This window comes from Phascolarctos cinereus, unplaced genomic scaffold, assembly GCF_003287225.1.
Source record: "Phascolarctos cinereus isolate Bilbo 61053 unplaced genomic scaffold, phaCin_HiC Scaffold_4;HRSCAF=312, whole genome shotgun sequence".
NCBI lineage: Eukaryota > Metazoa > Chordata > Mammalia > Diprotodontia > Phascolarctidae > Phascolarctos > Phascolarctos cinereus.
The window spans coordinates 679,303,148-679,323,420 of NW_027555847.1; the positions used below are offsets into that span (position 1 = coordinate 679,303,148).

General features: G+C 44.4%; 1 protein-coding gene across 1 annotated transcript in view; it reads right to left on the bottom strand.

Annotated features, from left to right (window-relative positions):
- CCDC124 (coiled-coil domain containing 124) overlaps window positions 1-19,470 on the bottom strand; it is a 39,501-nt gene extending 20,031 nt beyond the window's left edge. The window contains exons 1-2 of the mRNA XM_021008985.2: window positions 19,381-19,470; window positions 1,564-1,735 (exon numbers count right to left, since the gene is read on the bottom strand). Coding sequence (XP_020864644.1) covers window positions 1,564-1,722 — 159 coding nt within the window. The 5' untranslated portion in view covers window positions 1,723-1,735; window positions 19,381-19,470. The remainder of the gene's footprint in view (window positions 1-1,563; window positions 1,736-19,380) is intronic.
- Between the last annotated feature and the right edge of the window lie 803 nt (window positions 19,471-20,273).

Here is a 20,273-nt window from a genome sequence, read left to right on the forward strand (position 1 = left end):
TGGGCAACTGTCTGAGAGGAAACAGTCAAAGGGGAGACGTAGAGGAGGCAGGACTGTAGTCTTCATGTATTTGAAAAGATGGCCCATTGACAAAAGATTAAATTTGTCCTATTTGGTCCCAAGAAGCAGAAAACTAGGAATAATGGGTAGATTTTTGGTCGATGTCAGAAAGACCATTCTATTATCCCAAAGTGTTCCTGTTAGCCTCAGTATGGAGGGGGCTCCCCATCACTTGGAGGTATTCAAGGGGAGGCTAGATGATCAATTGGTCTCAAATCCACCATAGACTTGGGAAGGGGGGGGATGTATGTGAATGATTTTGGACAAGCTGAATCTGGGCCTCAGTTTCCCCCCCTTTGGAATTCAACAAATTCAAAAAAATATTAAGGGTCTACTATGTGCAAAGCACTGCACTCTGGGGAGTTCCAAGAGCTCATATTCTACTCCAGGTGTGGTAGACAATGAAGAAACTGCACCAGATCCTAAGGGCCTTCTAACTCTAGTAATCTATATTTTTATGATATAAGGTCTATTTCTGATATCCCATGATCTGTGATCTCTTTCTTACTCTGACTTTATGTCCGTGTGTTACATATATATATATATATGTACATATATACATATATATAGACACATACAAGATATAATGTGAAAGTACAACAAGAGGGTTAAAATAGTCAGTGCAATAGGAAAGGTCACTTTCCACTGGAAGGTATCAGGGAAGATATCACGAAGGGAGTGTTACCTAAGCCAGATTTTATCTTTCTTGGGGTATCTATCCTATCTTCCCAGCTAGAATGGATTTCTACCCTAACCCCTGGTTTCTGGGAACTTTCTAATGAGTTTTTTATATCCCTATCCACTGGTAAACAGTCATACTTAAAAAAAATTATTTTTTAGGCAGTTGGGGTTAAGTGACTTGCCTGGGGTCACACAGCTAGTAAGTGTCAAGTGTTTGGTCTGAGGCTGGATTTAAACTTAGCTCCTCCTGACTCCAGGGCCGGTGCTCTATCCACTGAGCCACCTAGCTGCCCCCTAAACAGTAATACTTCAATGAGTATTGATGATGAGGTGGGAAATCAAATTTTTGATGGCTGAAGAAGAAAGGATGTAAGAAGCAAGTCTCTTCTATGATAAACAAGGCCATTTTCAAGAGTTTGCAGTTAGATAGCATCAGATCTGAAGCACAGATCCCACCTACAACATTCTCAGAAAGTAGCCATCCAGCTTTTTCTTGAATGCCCCTGATTTACAGGGATTTCATTCACTCCACTCATGCCACTGCTGGACAGCTCCAATGGTTAGAATGTTCTTCCTTATATCTAACAGCAACCTGCCTCTCTGTAATTCCCTCTCCTCTTCCCAGTTCTGCCCCTTCAGGCCCAAAGCAAAGAACTCTACTTCCCCTGTCCCAAGACAGTCATTCAGAAATGTCATCAGTGATCATGTTTTGTCCTATATTTTCTCATCAGGCTAAATGTCCTCAATTGCTTCAAACCAAATCTGACTATGGATGGAAGGGGGCTTGGGGAAGATAACACCACTCTCTGTTCCATCACAGACCTTCCTTTGCTCCTTCCTCATGACGTGTTTGTCATCATCCTTCCAATAGGCATCCTCCAGTTCCTGCTGCCGCTTGGCATCAGCTGCTGCTTTGGCCTCAGCCTTCCTTGCTCGGGCAGCGGCCGACTTGGTGTTCTCGCCCTGGAACTTCTTGGGCATCCCTCAGCATGGACTTCAGGAAAAGAAGAACAAAGGTCAGGGTTGCATGGAAGCTCCCAGACTGTGTGTCCCCTTCAGTTCACACAGACTAAACACGGCACAGATACCCACAGCACAGCTCAAGGATGAAGATGTCATGGCCCCTGTCATTGGCAAAGTGAGGGAACTGGCCCAGAAGCCTTCTATGGAACCTCTCAGCAGTGATATCCCAAGTCCTAAGGACCCTTCCAAAACTACGAATGATTCTGTGCTAAAAGCTGCCATACAGTAAGTGGGTAGATATGGCTGCTAAGGGAAGGTTTCCTGGATGAGGGGAGGCTCCAGCAAGCTCACAGGACAATTCCATCAAGGTCCTAAAGAGCTTCTTTCCAATCTACCTGAGCTGACTTTAAAATTGTTTTGTGTGTGGGTGAAATGAGACCTATTATAGGACAAATTGGAAATCTATTAGTCAACCTTTCTCCACCTGACTCCTGATCATACCTGCCAGATTCCTGGGGAGAAACTAGCCAACTATTCTGTTCCCACAGCTTTTCAAACAGATTTCAAAATCTGGGTATAGTTTTGCTATTTAAGATAAAAATCAAATATGTTAAAACTCCAATCATCCTTGACCCTCAACTGAATGAGAGACTAGAAACCTGAGACTTTCAGATAACTGAAGGTTTACATCATGTAAGCACTATTTTAAAATTTTTTAATACTTCTGGATGAAAATCAATAAGAAAATGATGTTGTCATTGTTGAATCTCCTTTCCTGCAGCTACCGGGCAACTTTAGGAAAGCATTTGCAATTAATCAAACAGTCAGTTGCAAAATAATTTTGAATAATGGACCTTTATAACTGACAGACATGGAAATATATACAAGGTCCCATGACTCAGGCAAGTATGTCCCCCTACAACAACGCCCACATGACTTGCAGTTTAGAAAATATCGAATAGAAGGCCAGTGGTGGATTTATCGTATGTAAGTGGTGTTATTACTGTAGTCCTGATAACTAAATCCCATGACTTCTCCCAGTGGTTCCTAGGGAAGATGCCCTTAGGGACCCCTGGGCCAATCAGCCCAAAGAATGCCCCAGGGGAGCCCTGGGGCAGTCCTGGCTGAGGTGAGGCTGGCTTCCAGATGCTTGCAGCTACCAAGGCAGAACAAAACAGCTCCAGCATTCTCCAGGGAAAGGCACATTACAGCAGTTTCCGGAAAGTCTGAGAAACCACAGCCCTTCCCCTGGTCTGGGAACGTGTCCGTCTCCTGTCTCCAGGGAGTTAGTAATTGACAAGACTGTCATGCCCATCCCCTAGCTGGTAGCCTAAGAGCTATCTCCCACATGGAACCTGGCAGATGTTTTTCCCTTAATTCAATTTCATTTCAAGTGTCCTGATGTCACTATGCACTAGGCATGACAGAGAAGCCCTTTGCTACAAGCGGAAAGACTTCGACCACACTCTTGTTGGTTTAACAGGTGTACACAAGGCGGGATGCTACGTTGCATTTTTAATACAATATTTATTAAGCACCTGCTATAAGCAAGAAGGCTTTACAACCAGGATTTAAAGATAACCAAATGGTGGATAGGGGAAAGAAAAGGAGAAGCAAACAACTGATACAAAGGAGATAAGCAAAAAGGAGAAGGCTAAGCAAAGGGAACAGTGATGAACTCCTAGGGTACCAAATATGCCACAGCAGAGGGACTGTGTATTCATCTAGACTTGAGTATTGAATATTTCTGTATGTCAAGCGCCCTCTGCTGGACTGGGTGCTCAAATGCAGGGGACTGTATTCACAGAATTCAACCAACACTTCAAAATGTCTCCTAAGTGCAAGGCACTGGGGACACAGACACAAAATCAAAAGCCTTTGCCCACAAGGGGCTTCCATGCTACTGGCACATCCTCCAGCCCAAACCCCTTGCTTCGCACACAGCGGCCTTCATCATGCCACAGGCTTTTTTTTTTTTTAAAGAAATCTATTGTCAGAACAAAGGACACGGCAGTCCTTAGTGCTCTGCCTTCTTGAGACTCCATTTTCTCCATTACTCCAAAACTGGGCTATTGCGTCGAGTCCGGGGAAGCCCATTTTAAAAGGGGCATTTACCAGCTGGATCCTTGTGCAAAAACGTACAGCCAAGATAGGGAAGCAAACAGGTTATGTCCTAAGAGGGGCAGCTGAAAGCAATGGGGATGCTTAGCTTGAGAAGACTGGTGGGGCAGGAGACAGAGCTAACTTCTGTCTTCACCTATTGGAAGGGCTATTATTTGGTAGAAAGTATGGCCTCAGATGGCTAAAACAGGACCAAATGCGGGAGGAAGTAAGAGGGAGGGAGATTTCGGCTCTAGAGAAGAGCATCTTAGCCGTCAAAGCTGTCCAATGACGGAACAGGTTGTGTAGGGGGGCAAGGAGTTCCTCATTCCCGGAAGCAATCAGGAACAGGTTATATTGGTTGCTGCTTAGAAAGGGATGCTTTGAGGTGGTTCCTGGAGTTTGGACTTGAGGGCCTTTAAATGTCTCAAATTTATGCACTTCTTTAAAGAGCTCTCAACTCAGTTACTTTATCCCACCCCCCCAATAGGCCTGGGAGCAACAGACATATTTATCCCCATTCTTACAACTGGGGAGAGGGTCTGTGAATTACTCTACAGTGGAGTCAATGGCCAGGGCTGGAAGTCAAGTCTTTTGCATCTGTTCTTCCAACTCCCGAGATTCTATGATTTCTTAAGACGCGTAGGGATGTTGAGAATCCAGAAGAGTGGCACTGTCCCTCTGATGCTCATATGCCAGGAAAGTATCCATGTAAAGCCTCCTCCAATGCCTCAGCATGGCCCTGGGGTTGGGGGGGGAATGGGGGACAGACCAAGGTTCTCCAAGGTTGTGCCAATGGAAGGCCAGCTCCAGCAAGTGCTGCCAAGCTGGAAAGGCCCAGACTGTGTGGTCAGCCTGTTACACAAGCATTGAGCTAGCTAAACGTTAAGAAGTTCACCATTAACCATAGACTGGCTACCAGGTGACAAAACTTTTCAGCCACAAAAGCACCTACTAAGGTATAGAGGGGTTGTATTTGGATCAGTGGAAGAAGAATTCACCACGCTGAGATGATGGATCACTGAGGTACACAGACAAAGGACCATTTAGCACATGCCAACAGTTAGTCTGACCTGAGAGGTCATTACTCCAGTAATCACTCCACCTTGGTGACACAGAGGATAGAGCACTAGGCCTGGATTAAGGAAGACCTGAGTTCAAATTTGGCCTCAGACTTACTAGCTGTGTGACCTTGGGCCAGTCACTTAACCTGTTTGCCTCTGTTTCTTTCATTATAAAACTGGGATAATAATAGCACCTACCTCCCAGTGTTGTTGTGAAGACCAAATGAAAAAATATCTGTAAAATGTTTAGCACAGTGCCTGGCACACAGGGGGTGCTATATAAATGCTACTATTATTATTATTATTATTATTATTATTATTATTATTATTATTATTATTAGGATATAATTCCGACTGAAGACACTGTGGTCTAAGAATGGGAGGAGACAAGATGAAAGGTCATGGGAATGACTCCCAATCTCTCTCCTAAGTGTTGCTTCTGAATTTCCAACTAGCTGGTGCACAGCTGTCTTCTGGTCACCTGGCCACACCTCAAATTCATCTTTTCTAAAACCCAATACACAGGATGCCCCCATTCCAAGTGCCATTACTGGCACCACCATCCTCTCTGACAGGGAAGTGTCTTTGCCTGACTCTCCTATGTCTTCACATCCAATAAACTGCCAAATTCTGGGGATTCTACCTTCAAAATGAATCTTGGCCCCTCCTCTCCATCTCTGGCCCTTATTCACTCTTATCTGTATTTTTTTTAAGTAAATTTTATTTTAGATTCCATAACAAAGTACAAGCATACAAATACATAAACAAGAGTATGAAGAATGAAGAAAAAAACCAAGTTACTGTACACCTACAGAAAGTTCTTTGACTTCCCAACTGTTAACAAGTGTGCACTGACTCTCACAAGGAGTAATCAATTACCCGCTGTTTCCATGAAACCTCACAGACTTCTTTTCTGTTGACTGAACAGGGATTTGTGGCTCCTGTCTTTACCTAGTTACACGGGCAGCCATCAGGCAAGCTGTCCTTCAGATTCTGTGTTCTTCACTTTACCTCCCAGCCCCTTTCTCTGCTCTGCTCCACTCTGCCCAAGCTGCCAGGCCAGCTCAGCTCATGCCACTCCCATGCTTTGTGCATAGGAAGGAGCACTGCTATGAGGGGCAGAAGCCTAGCTGTGTGACCCTGGGCTTCATCTCACTAAGCCCAAGTTTCAAAATCTATAAAATGCAATTAATATTCCTTACATTACCTAGTTCACAGGGTTGTGATGGGGATGTTGCTATCAAGCACATAGAGGTGTAAGTAATTATTATTTAAGAACCTTCAGTGGCTTCCCACTGCATACATTGAGGGGTTCTTAGTTCAGCATTCAAGGCCTGCCATGATCCATTCCCAAGCTCCCTTCCCAACTTGACCTTTCAATACTCCCTAACATACATTTTCTTTTCCAAGTAAACTGAATAACTCAATATCCAAATGTGCCTATGTTTTCTAGCCTCCATGCCTCTGCTCACACGGCTGAGTCTAATGGGAATGCTTTTTCCTAGAATATCATCTTCATCTCCTCTGGCCACACAGACAGCAAGGACTCAATGGAACAGGGTGAACATTAATCTGTTCAACAAATCTGGACAGCTGAGAACTGAGAATTGTGGATTTGTTTTTCAAGGATTCTGATGCAGTGAGGCCTAATTTGGAAAGAGCATTGGATCTGGAAGTCAGGTTTCCTCTTATCTTTAAAACAAAGAGAGTCGAAGAATATGAAGAATTCAGAGAATAAAAAATACATACAAACATTTATATAGCACCTACTGCGTGCCACGCACCATGCTAAGTGCTTAACAAATATCTCATTTGATCTTCACAATGACCCTGGGAAGTAGGTGCTATTATTACCACATTCCTCCCTCCCATTTACAGCTGAGGAAACTGAGGCAAACACAGGCAAATGGTTATTTTAAAAAAAGTAACTTGCCAAGAGTCTCCCAGCTAATAGGTGTCTGAGACCACATTTGAACTCAGGTCTTCCTGAATCCTGGCCGAGCACTCTGTGCACTACAGCACCATCAGGTGAAAAGACACATAAACTGATGCAGACTGAAATCTATAGTCACTTGTGTGATTTTGGTAACCAGGCCTGACCCCATACAAAAGACGAGAAGCCTGCCTGCTTCCCTTCTTCCCTGCGTGGGGAGCACTCCTTGTGTGAATTTGCTGCCACTCTTCCTATGAAGAAGGGATAGCTTGAGGAAGGGCAGGGGGACAAGTACATTCAGAAAAGAAGGTGCATAAAAAACCGAAGCTAGGAGTAAACATTTAAAACTGGAAAAAAAAATGAAAGTGTTCTGTGATCCTGTGACTAGCTGACTTCTGGGGGCCCTTCCAGCTCCAAATCCTCTGATTCCACGATGCTACCTTACATATCCAGCAAGGAACTCAAGGAGAACTGATCCCCACCAAGAAGCTGGGAAGGCTAAAAAAAAAAAAAAGCAAACATATTCAAGACGGGCTTAAATTCATGGAGGGAAATGCCAACACAAATAAACAAGAATGCTGTAAAGAGGGTCAGAACAGTTTGGTTCTGGCTTATAAGTTCTAGGTATGTAATATACGAGCTCTGTGTCCTTGAGTCAATAGTTTCTGATCTTAGTTTCCTCATCTGTCAATGGTTCGATACTTTAAGCCATTTCTAGCTAATGACAAAAAAAAAAACTTTGAAAGATTTTAGAACTTTGATCAACACAATAACCTCGTAAGTCCAAAAGAATGGAGATAAAACAAGAATGCCCCTCACCTCCTGACAAAGACATGATTAATTTAAAATGCAGAAAGGGATATATTTTCAGATATAGTGAATAGGGGAATTTGTTTTGCCTATGTAGAAATGTATTGAAGGATTTTTAGGAAAAAATTGTTCAGTGGGTGACGGGAGCTGTGGGAGAGACAGATTAAGCAAAACAAAAACAGTAAAACCTCTTGCTACTCGGAAAATAAAGAGAATGTCTAATGTACTCAGAAGGGCAAGCTTGATGAAAACACAGCTAGGCAGGCTTCTATGGGAAGGGTCTGCACGGTGGTACTGGCAATGTGAACAGAGCAGAGGCTCTTAAAAGGTACACTACAAAAATGGCCGCTCTCACTGAAGGGAAAATGTGCATAAATGAGTTTCCCAACTCTCCCAGGGTGCTGCCAATCTAAACAGTCAGTGTGCTGAGATTCCTCATGGCAAATGAGACTGGGCTGAGAACAAAAATGCCTGTGAGCCACTCAGGTAGAAAGGAGTTGGATGTCACAGATGTTGCAGAGAAAGAAAGGATAAAATGTTCATTTTCAGTCACAGAAATATTGTAGATAATTAAAACAAAGAATTAAGTGATTTCAGCAATGTGGGCAGGCAGAGGTCAGAGCCCTTTGTGGCCTAAGCTGACATGTGCAATGCCGTGGCTGCGGCCCAGTCCTGGTGATGGGCAGCCAAGCCCAGCTCAGCCAGTCCTGAGACACATAGGGCCCTTCAGCAGCATTGGACTCATTTTCACTCTGAAAGGGCCTGCTAGAGCTTGTGCTCCACCGGCACAGCCTTTAAGAACTCAGGGTGACCTTCACACCCCAATGACAATCTGTCAAAGGGGAAGATTAATGCCAGCCCTATCTCCTCCCCTGGACCGATTTGAGGATCAGATGAAATAGTGGATGGGAAAGCACCACTGCGAGGTGTAAAGCATCATGTAAACCGCGAGTGTTTACTTTGCCATGCATCCAGAACTTTTGAGAACCTGGAATCTTTGCGGTCAACCTCACGAAAAGAGATGATCAAGCCCTGATCAAAATTTGTAGTCCAGGGTCTTTAAAACCTTATGGCATTTACAGCCAAACCGCGACATGAAAAGATTCGCATGAAGACACAGGAAGTGATGCAGACTCAAGTCAGCAGAACCAGGGAAACAACATACAGGACAACACAACAGCCACGTAAACAGAAAGAATGTTCCACCAGCATGAGGAAATTGAGGGAATTAAGAGGACTTGGCCAACAACTAGATAATCGTGGGAATTGAGTGAACCATGCTGACTCCATCTTGTGACTCAATTCTGGAGTTAGCTCAGTTTCCTTTCTATTCAATTATGGGTCTAGTCCATATTCCATTTCGTAAGAAAACTTTATTCAATTGTGGGAATTGGAAGAAAACCTTATTGCATTGTTTGAATCTGGCCCTTTGTGGTTGGGAAGCTGGACCACCCCTACCTGCTGCTAAGAGATCCTTAACCAAGGCCCTGGGCCATGTGGACCAGAAACCCAGTCAAATCCAAAGACTGATGCAAACAGTTTTCCCAACTTGGAAAGTCCCTAATCTTTCCTCTAATTAGAACTCAGATTACTTAATGCTGTACTGTTTCCTTTTAATTAACTGGCTTTATTTGATTGTTTTTAATGTATAAAATTTTGTTTCCCCTAGTGTTTGAGGTCCAGTTGTGAGCTGAGGAAGGGTCCTGGTCCCAATCTGTTGGGTAATTGGCATGTCTGGGACATCACACCTTTTGTTTCCTCACTCATTTCATCTTTTACCCACCACCAAGCCTCAATAGGAGATGCCACATCAATGTACTGGGCATGCTTGACCTAGGAAGGAAGCTGAGGAAAACACATCTCCAGACCCTTTGTGTAAAGGTGAGGGGATATAGATACGGAATGTAGCATAACCTATATTGTCAATAATGGCTGAATTTTTATTCGTTTTGCTGAATTGCTTTTCTTCCTTTTAAAAAGACCTTTGTTGGTTAACAGGGGGGCTTCCAGGATATGGGAAGGGAGAGAAATTTGGAAATTCAGACTTAAGAACAAAAGACACCAATAAAAATAAGACTTGCTACAGTGGATGTCAGGTTCTCTGACCAGTTCTGATTTCCTTTTAAACCTCGGTTATATGGAAAGGTCTGCTGAAGACTAAAGACTGCATGGGGTGGGGGGTGGGGGGCAGGGGGCAGGGGAAGGGAACAATATATTTAGAAGTATATGCGTGAACAAATAAAAGGCTAAAAGACAATATCACTAAAAATAAGACTAAAAACAAAAAATAACCATTTTTGCTCCTTTCTCTTTCTCATAGATTCCACAGAGTAAAGCACCTGATTGTACTGTAATACGAATGGCACACTCTAACCCTAACACTCTCTATCTACAAAACAGACCTTCTTTTCCAAGGCCCAAAGTGGGCTCCTGGCTGCTCCAGTGGAGGTCCAAAAAGGAAAGACGATACGGAGCGCCTTGCTGAGGTTACCCCAAGTGTCCATCAGGAAGCCAGAAGAGGCCCCCACCCTCATGGGTAGTGCATTAGCATTCCCCCAGCTTGGTACAGAATCAGGTAAGACTGTCTGAAGGATGAGGAAGACTGATGGGTTGGGCTTCATCTCCAAAACAGGGCTCCACCTTTAGGATCATTCAGATCAATTAAAAAGTTCATCTTAAACTAAGACAAGGAAGAGCAGCTACTCAGAATAAACAGCCTGTTAGAGAAGGAACTTTACTCAGCACTTAGAGGGGTGAAGCTGGGAGGGACCCTGAAGACCATCTAGTCCGAACTCCTCATTCTACACATGGGGAAACAGAGGCTCCAAGAGGCCAAATGATCAAAGTCACAAACAAGTTAGTGGCAGAGCCCAGATGAAAACCAGTACCAGAGGAGATCAGCGGCTTTAGAGCTGGAAGGGATTTCAATCAGAAAGTGCCTACTGTGTGCCAAGCATTGTGCTAGGGATACAGAGACAAAAACAAAGTAGTCCAGGTCCTCAAAGACTTATATTCTGATGGGGTAGCCAGAATATACAAAAATAAGTATCTAGAGAACATACAAAATATATAAAAAGTAATTAAGTCCGAGAAGGATGGTGCTACCAACTCTGGGGATCAAGAAAGGCTTCATGTCGAAGAAAGGCAGTAGTAGAGCTGAACCTTGAAAGAAACAAGGGATTCCAGGAATGTGGGGAGGAAGATGGAATTTTATCCACGGCAACAGCAAGAAGGGGAGTCAAGTATAATGTGGGCCGGAGCCAGGCCGTGAAGGGCTTGAAAGAACTTTGTATTAGATCTTCAAGGTACCAGGGAGCCCCTAGAGCTTCTTGAACAGTGACTTTCCTAAAGAATATACCTTTGGCAGCAGGTGGGAAGGACAGATTAAGGAAGGGAGAGACTTAACAGAGAGAGATGAAGCAGGAGGTTGGGGGGCGGTAGGAGAGAAGGGTCTGCACTGTGGTGCTGGCAATGTGGGCAAAGCAGAGGCTCTCAAAAAGTACACTGCAGTCAGTATATTTGGTGTTTTGCCAGGCGTGCTGCAAAATTCTGTTATATTATTGCAGATAAAACATTTCATTCACAAAATAAACAAAACTTGCATATTAGACGTATGCCATAAACACATCAGACCATGAACTTGCAAAGAACAAAAATGGCCACTCTTACTGAAGGGAAAACGTGCATAAATGAGTTTGCCAACTTTCCCAGGGTGCTGCCAATCTAAACAGTGTGCTGAGATTCCTCGCGGCAAATGAGACTGGGCTAAGAACAAAAATGTCTGTGAGCCACTCAAGTAGAAAGGAGTTGGATGTCACAGATGTTGTGGAAAAAGAAAGAATAACATGTGGGAGCTGAATGGATATTTAGAGTAAGGGAGAGTCAGAGACAATGCCAAGGCTGCAATCCTAGGAGATGGGGAGAGTGGTGCTGCCTCTGACAGAAATTAGGGAGTTTTGAAGGACAGGTTTGCCAGGAAAGATGAGTTCTGTTTTGATCTTGCTGAACCTGAGATGTCTGTCTCAGATTGGGACAGCCAATCTGAAATGTCAACCAGGAAGTAGGTGATACGAGACAAAAACTAGATAGATTTAGCAGTTCTCTGAAAAGAAATGATAGTTAAACCCATGGAAGCTAATGAGATGACTGAGTAAAAGAATGTAGAGACAAAACGGCCCATAATAATGCCAAAACTCTCCACTGGCACGAGTGGGGCCACAACCAGACTGAAATTAGGAAATCAATCTGTCAATAAACATTAAGCTCCTGTGTTGTGCCAGTCACTATGCTAAGGGCTGGGGATACTAAAAGAGGCAAGAGGCAGTCCTTGTCCTCAAGGAGCTTACAATCTAACAGTGGAGACAACATGCAAACATATACAAAGCAAGCTCCATGCAGGATAAACAGGAAATCATTAACAGAGAGAGGTATTAGAATTAAAAGGGGTTGGGAAAGACAGGATTTTAGTCGGGACTCTTAAGTCCTGAGAAGTCAGCAGGTGTAATTGAGGAGGGATAGCATTCTGGGCATGAGGGACAGCCAGAGAAAATGACCAGAGCTGAGAGACAGATTGTCTTGGTGGAACGGCCAGAGGCCAGGGTCACTGGATTTAAGATACGTTGGGGAGTAAAGTGTAGGAAGGTAGGTGGGGGCTAGATTTGAAGGGCTTTGAATGTCAAGCAGAGCATTTTGCACTTGACCCTGGAGGCAATTTTACTGGGGCAGGGCATGGGCGGAGGAAAGACATGATCAGACTTACATTTTGGGAAAATCACTTTAGTGGCTGAATGGAGGATGGACTGAAATGGGGGGAGATTTGAGGCAGGGGGGCCAACCAGCAGCCTATTGCATTAGTCCAGGTGGGGGTATTAAGGGCCTGGACCAGGGTGCAGGCAGTGTTAGAGGACAGAAGGGGGCACATCTGAGAGATGTTGCAGAGGTGAAATTGAGAGGTCTTGGCATCAGGTTGAATATGGGGGATGATAAATAGTGAGGAAAACTCCAGGATGACTAGCATTGGTAAGGGTCCAGTTGAGGCTGGGTAACATAATTTGTAGCACACTCAGAATGGTTGTGTGATTTTCTTCACCTATGTTCAGAAGTACACGTGTAGATGCAAAGGTATCAAAAAAAGGGAGTCTTGGCAGGGTGTAATCAGTGATACGAAAAGGGGGATAGGCATTCCAGAGAGGAGGACAGTATAGAATTGAATTGGTTCACCAAGGGGTCAAGATGAGAAGACGAGAGAATGAGTAACTCTAATTTTAATTAACTCTAACTCTAAGCCTAACTCTAGTGGAGATGGCCTGGGAGAGAATTGAGGGGGTCAAGGGAGTGGAGGGCACAGTGTGGACAGAGTAGGGTTTGATAAGAGAAGGCCCAGGGAAAAGCGCAAAGTCAATAACTTATGGTCAGAGAAGAGGATTTTGGAGTTGCTGAGACAGTCATTAGTGGGTGATGGCAAGATCAAAGGTATGACCATCTTTTTCTGTGGCTGAGGTAGGATGGAAGAGTAACTCATGAGAAGTGAGTAGGTTGAGTACATGAGTAGTTAGAAAGATTGAGGGAGAATAAGTATGTTGAAGTCTCTGAGTACAAGGGCAGGAATTGGGGAGGAGAAAAAAATTGTGAGCTAGGTATTGAACTCATTAAAGAAGAAGGAGTGATGGGGGTGGGGGAAGGGTCTGTAGAAAATACCTACCAGGGGGGTAGCTAGGTGGCGCAGTGGATAGAGCTCCAGCCTCGAAGTCAGGAGAACTTCAGTTCAAATCCAGCCTCAGACACACAACATGTACTAGCTGTGTGACCCTGGGCAAGTCACTTAACCCCAATTGCCTAGCAAAAAGTGAAACAAACAAACAAACAAAAACCTCAAAAAAACCTACCAGGATTTTGATTGGGTGGTAGACATGAATAGCATGGACTTCAAAGGAGGAGAGATTCCTGAGCAATGGCAGATGGGAGAGAACCTGGAAATGGCAACCCAGAACAAGGAATATTCCAACCTCTCTCCTCAAACAAAGCAGGGGAGAATGAGTGAAGTCTATGTTGGGAAAAGGGAGGTTGTCATTTGGGGGAAGCCAGGTTTCATTAAGAGCTAGTAGATGGGAGGAGTGGGAGAGGAAAAGATTAAGGATGATGGGACGTCTGTTGCCTCTGAAACAAGAATTCCAGAGGGCATGGTAGAAATGTGGTGGGGGTGGCTGGTTGAAACTTTGGGTAAGAGGGTTGAGGGGGATGGGAATAGAGAATCAGGTGATGGCAGTGGGGAATGGGGTTTGGAAGATGATCTACAGGGGTTCAGAATCACTAGGATGTGAAGGTCATGACCAAGTGAAAAAATGTTTATCATTGAATGGAAGGTGCCACTCTTGGCAAGGAAGGTTGGATATTAGGGACATTGGACAGATAGAAGGGAGGCCTTGATTCACTACTCTTCTTCCCTCTGAAGGGCAGAGCAGGAACAGGGCACAGCAGAAGACAGAGGTTAAATTGCATAACAAAATAAGTAAATACAAATACAATACAACATAATGTTAATTTGTGCTTTTTCTAAGTCAACATAGAGATCTTTTTCTGAGTTTGGCCTCAAGATATACCCACAATTAGGGCTGGCTTATGGATAAAGAATCAACAAAGGAGACTGAAAAAGATCAATCCCAGAGGTAGGAGGAGAACAGAGTCAAATCATGAAAACCCAGAGAAAAGAATATCAAGGAGGAGACAGTAGTCAATAGGGTGAATACTGAGGAAAGCTTATGTGATTTGGCAATTAAGAGAACATTTTTAACTTTGGAGAGAGCAGTTTCAGTTGAGTGAAATGGATGGAAACCAGGATTACAAGTGAGAAGAGTGGAAGTTTAGACAAATGTAGAGATCTTTTTTGTAAGGGTTTTTGGCTGCAAATAGGAGGAAAGAAATAGGATGATACCCTGAGAGAATGGTAGGGAGAGTTTTCTCAGGTTGGAGGGCTTGGGTATGTTTCAAGGCAGCAGGGAGGGAAATCTCATAAAACCTGCCACCTATCTCTCCTTACAGGGGTAAAATAACCCCCAGCATTCACGACGAGAGCAGTGTAGGCCATTAGCCCCTTCCACTGACTTCAACTTCAAATGCCCCTGCCCCTACTTTTACCATTCTCTTCATAACATCTTGGATTCTGATGCTTACAGAAAAACCTGGAAAGATGTACGTGAACTGATACAAAGTGAAGCAAGCAGAACCAGGAGAACGTTGTACATAGTAACAGCAATATTGTATGATGAAGAATGGTGAATCACTTGACTATTCTCAGCAATACAATGACCTAAAACAATCCTAAAGGACTCTGATGAAAATGCTATCCACCTCCAGAGAAAGAACTGATATTGTTTGAATACTAAGGCATACTTTTTCTCTTTCTTTCTTTCATTCATTCTTTCTTTTTTTGTTCGAGTCTTCTTGCACAAAATTACTAATATGAAAATGTTTCACATGATTGCACATGCTATCATCACCTATATCGGATTGCTTACTGGCTCAGGGAGGGGGAAGTGAAAGGATAGAATTTGGAACTCAAAACATTAAAAAAAATGTTTAAAATGGTTTTTACATGTATTTGGGGGGAAAAGAAAATATTAAAAAAAAAAAGATCTTGGATCCCGAGTTGAAAGAGACCCCAGAGGCCATCTTACAGATGATAAGAATTAAGCCCAGTCAGGAAGTGATTAGCCTGAGATCAAACAGGTAGTGAAGGTGGAATGGAATGTTAGCCCAAGACCTGACTCTAGGGCCAAAGCTCTTCTTTATGTATAATACAACTTCGACATCAGGCACCATCATTGGTATGTTATATAACTTCAGATTCTTCTATATAGTAACTATGGTGCCCAGCTCACAGGATTCTGAGGATTAAGGAGGAAGGGCACATAAACCACATTATAATATAAACGTTAGCTCTTATTAACATCATTAGGAGGGATTATGCAGGCTCTAAGGAACACCCAAATATGATACTACCCACCTGTCTCCCTGACAGAAGCTGGCTAGGGCTCTGGCTGTTCTGGAAGTATCTGGAGCCAGACTGAAAGTGCTTTTCCTTTCCGACACTGTGGCTTAAGTCATTTCCCACAATTCTACAGCTAGAATCACAACACACACACACACACACACACACACACACACACACACACACACACGCATACACACACACACACACACACGCATACACACACCCCCTTCCCTTTATACTCTGTTACAGAGGGTAAATGGAACAGTATGAGGAAAAAGTTTATGTCCATCAGAAGTACTTAAAGAAACTATTATTGAGCATTTCCATTTAAAATCCTAGCCTACAATTTGTCAGAACTGGAAAGGATCTTACAAATCATCTCACCAAATCTCCTGATTTTACAGATGAGAAAATTGAGGCTGTGAGAAGGGAAGTAGATATGACATCTAAGGTCAGACAGTGGGTCAGTGGCAGAGTGGGGACTAAAATACAGGTCGCCTGACTCTCTGTGTTACACTATCATCCTCCAGGTCCAAATGAATGGCCCCCTCTTCCAGGAAGCTGGCAGTCTGAGAATCAGAGTTCAAAGGGGTTGTAAAGGATATCTACTCTCACCCAGCCCAAAACAGCAGTTCCTTCTACAACATTCCTGACAAGCAGTCAAAGAGAATCCACTGCCTTTGGTGGCAGCCTAGCCCTACTCTGGGTCAATTCTAACTGGTAGGAAGTTTTTGTTTACATTGACTTGATTCCTTCCCACTCCCAAGTTCTTCTCACTGGTTCTTATTACACTATTTGGGGAAAAACAGAATGAATCCAACCCTGCCAACAGCCCTTTAAATATTTGAAGGTAATCTGTCTTGGAGTCAAGGAGATTGATGGCATATTGCATGGACCTCCAGCCCAGAGGGTGGGCAGGAGATCCAAAGTAAATGTCCTGCTCTTGTCTGGAGTCATTAGCTGAGGACAGAACTTCAGGGCCCCTGGGGGAAGAGGCCTTAGGTCTGAGGGAAGGCATGGCTCTAGCTTTGGCTCTTCCTCACGCCTGGAAGTCTTCTGCATTTTCTTGACCTCAGCAAAAGGTGAGCTTTCTCTCCCAGAGAATCTCCACAGCCATGTCTCTTCCTCTCCGGTTGTCCTCGTCCTCAGTTTGGTGTAGTGGTAAGACCACTGGACTGGGGAGTCAGAAGACACCCTGAATCCTGCTTCTGATGCCTACTAGCCTGTATTTATTTTATAGAGATACACAGACCTAACACACACACATTTTGTGCATACTTATTCACACACATGCTTTACTGCCTCCTTGAGAGCCTCAGTTTCCTTATTTATAAAATGGAGTCAATACCTTAGTGCTTAAGTGCCTACTGTGTGCCAGGCAGTGTGCTAATGGTTGAGAATATAAAGGTAAAGACAGCTCTTCATTTAATTTCGGTCTATATTCCTAGCATTGAGCCTCAATTTGTAAAACAAGAGTTAAAACCTAAGCACTTAAATCAAGCATGATTGTGAGGACTGAAAGAGAAAGGTGTCAAGAATGTATCAACCTTAAAGGACATATCAGTATCATACAGTCAGCGTTAAATGTCAGCTATTATTAGGCAAGTCACTCTAATCTCTCTAGGCCTGCTTCCTCATTAATGAATGAATGGAATGAAAAAGCATTTATTAAGTGCTTACTACAAAGTACAAATGGCATCTGCCCTTAAAGTGCTTAAATTCTAAAATAGGAGTTCTTAACCTTTTGTGTGTCAAGGGCCCCTTAAATAGTTGGGTGAAACGTCTCCTCAGAATGTTTTTAAATTCATAAAACACAGGATTACAAAGGAAACCATTACAACAAAATGTAGCTGTCCAAAGACTTTATTTTAAAAGTTCACTTAAGAAAGCCTATAATAAGGGGAAGCAGCTAGGTGGCAATGTGGATAGAGGATTTAGAAACAGGAAAGCCTGAGTTCAACCTCTGACACCAGCTGTGTGACGCAGGGCAAGTGACTTAACCTTTCTCAAGCTTCAGTTTTCTCATCTGAAATATGGGGTTAATAACAGCACCTCCCACAAACAGGTGTTGTGAGGATCAAATGAGATAATATACATAAAGTTTTTACAAACCTTAAAGCACTAAATGAGTGCTATTGTTGTTATTATTATTATTAACAAGAACATACTGAGGACAAAGGTGGTGAGGGAATGGCACTGTGGTATAGAAAGTTATAGGATGGGGCCCTAGAGGAGTGGGTTGACACACTCCAGCCAGGAACAAGGGCAGAATTATTTGATCATGGATTTCCAAACAGGGAGGGGAGGTACTTTGTAAACCTTCTACCATCATATGAATGTCAGCTATTGTTAGATAAATTATTTCACCTCTCTGGGCCTGGTTTCCTCATCAATAAAGGCCTAGGGACTGAACCTGTGATTTCATTGGGAAATATAAGGAAGTATGATAAACTCCCAAGTGAGGAAATGATCTCTACTGAAGCATATGTAACAACTATTTGAAATTCACAGTCTTAGAGAATTTCCTGGGGCTCTAAGTAGTTACCATCCAGAGGCCTCCACGTTTCAGCACGTGCCTCCTACTCTCCTCAGATGCTACTGTGCCAGTAGAGGCCCTAAATCACCTAATATTTGGGTTATTGCAGTAAAATGCTGGTTGGTCTCCCTACAAGGCTATCCTCCATTCACCTGCCTAAAGTGCAGGTCTGACCAAGACATTCCCCGCTTCTCCTACTCAATAAACAATATAAAACTCCAGTGGCTCCCTAACACTTCGGGGATTTGTTAACATTTATTTTTATAATTTACTTCCTTTATAATTTACTTCCATCTTCTTACATCATTCTCCCTATATTCTACTATCTAGTGATACCAGCCTCCTTGCCATTCCTCATACAGGACACTCCACCTTCCCTCTCTAAACATTTTCACTGACTGTCTCCTACACCTGGCATGCTCTCCCTTGGATTCCTTAGCTTCTTTCGAATCCCTGCAAAAATCCCATCTCCCATAGGGAATCTTTCCCCATCCTTCTTAATTCTGGTGCCTTTCCTCTGTTGATTATCTCTAACTTATCCTGTATAAAATCTGTTTGTACATGTTTTACGTTGTCACCCCCATAGATTTCGAGCTCCTTGGGAAGAGGATCTGTCTTTACCTTTATATTACCAACCATTAGCACACTGCCTGGCACACAGTAGGCACTTAATCAATGTTTACTGATTAACCTACTGCTTAAGTGACTTGCTCAGAGTGACCGGGCCAGCAAGTGGCTGGACACCTATCGGCTTCCAGGTCCCACTGCTCCACAAGGTCCTTAAAAAGGAGGCTATCTAGACGCGAGGGCGCCTACTTCGCGTTATAATAATGACATGTCAGCAGTTATTTCTTCAGCGAGCCTTAGGCTCTGTCAGTCTCCAGCTAGACTGGGGGCTCCCCAAGTCTAGTCCAGCCGGGTCCCCTCCCATCCCAGACACAAGTGCACGCCTGACCCAGGGATGCGAATGAATGAATGAATGAGCCCACGGAGCCCCTTCCCCGCCCACCACGCTCCCTCCTCCGGCTCTTCCCCGCGGACGCCCTTCTCCCACCTCCTCCCTCAAATTCCTTCTGCCCAACCCACTCCACCCCCTCCAGAGCCTCCTGTGGACACCCACCCCTGCCATGTCACGGCCTCCTAAGGCTCCGAAGCCTTCGCCCCCCCTTCCCGCGGCCTGGCCCCGCCCCACCCTGGACCCCCCCCACCCCGAGGCCCCGCCGCCGTCGCCGCCTCCTCCTACCTCCTTCCCCAGCTCAGGATCACGTCGCGCACAGACTTCGTCACCAGCGAAGAGAGAGCAGGGGCGGTGCCGGCGCCTTTTGGCAACGTCACGACGCTGCTGGGCGGGGCGAAGCAGGAGCGCAGCCAGAGGCCGCCTGTCACGAGGCTTCCGCCTGCACGATCGGAGGACGCGCTTTCTAGCTCGCAACTGGGCAGGGAAATGGCGGCCCGACCCGTCTTGGCTCGCCCTTTCTTAGCGGGTTGGGGTGGGGGAACCGCCCAGTTCCAGAATGGTGGCAGAAGTCTTACGCCGGCTGCTGCTTTTTGCTTTCTTCCCTACCTCCCTGGGCTAGGGCCAGCCATCCTAGTGTATCCCTTCCACTCCTACGGCGTCCGATAGTGGACAAAGCAGTTAGTTGTTAAAGCGCTTCTTCGTCGGTTCTGGTTTTGAAGCCCGCAGCAGTCCTGGTAGCGAAGCTGGCCAGGGGTTAAACCCCACTTTGCGTGGACTGAGAGACTGAGGCCCAAAGACGGGAATGAACCTGGTCTAAGGTCACACAGTGACCTCGCATACTCGGGTGCCAGCTCTGGTATTGGTAGCTGGCCTTGGAGAGTTAAGCTGGCCAAAATGCTGATGAACCTCTCAGCTCTTAGCTACTCTGGTCCTCCGGAGAAACCTTTGCATCATCACTTCCATCAATACTTAAAACTTTCAGCTTGGTATAATCTTCGAAAGATTGTCATAGCGTTTGAAAAAAAAAGGGTCTTAAAAAAATTAATTATTGTAGCAACCTTCGATGTTCCTCTCTCAGAGGTAGACAAATCTAACAGTTAAACAAAAGGAAAAATATATGCCTGCCTTTTGGCCCTGCCGACAGAGCACAGTGCCTAGAAAGCCTTGGGTGTGGGAAT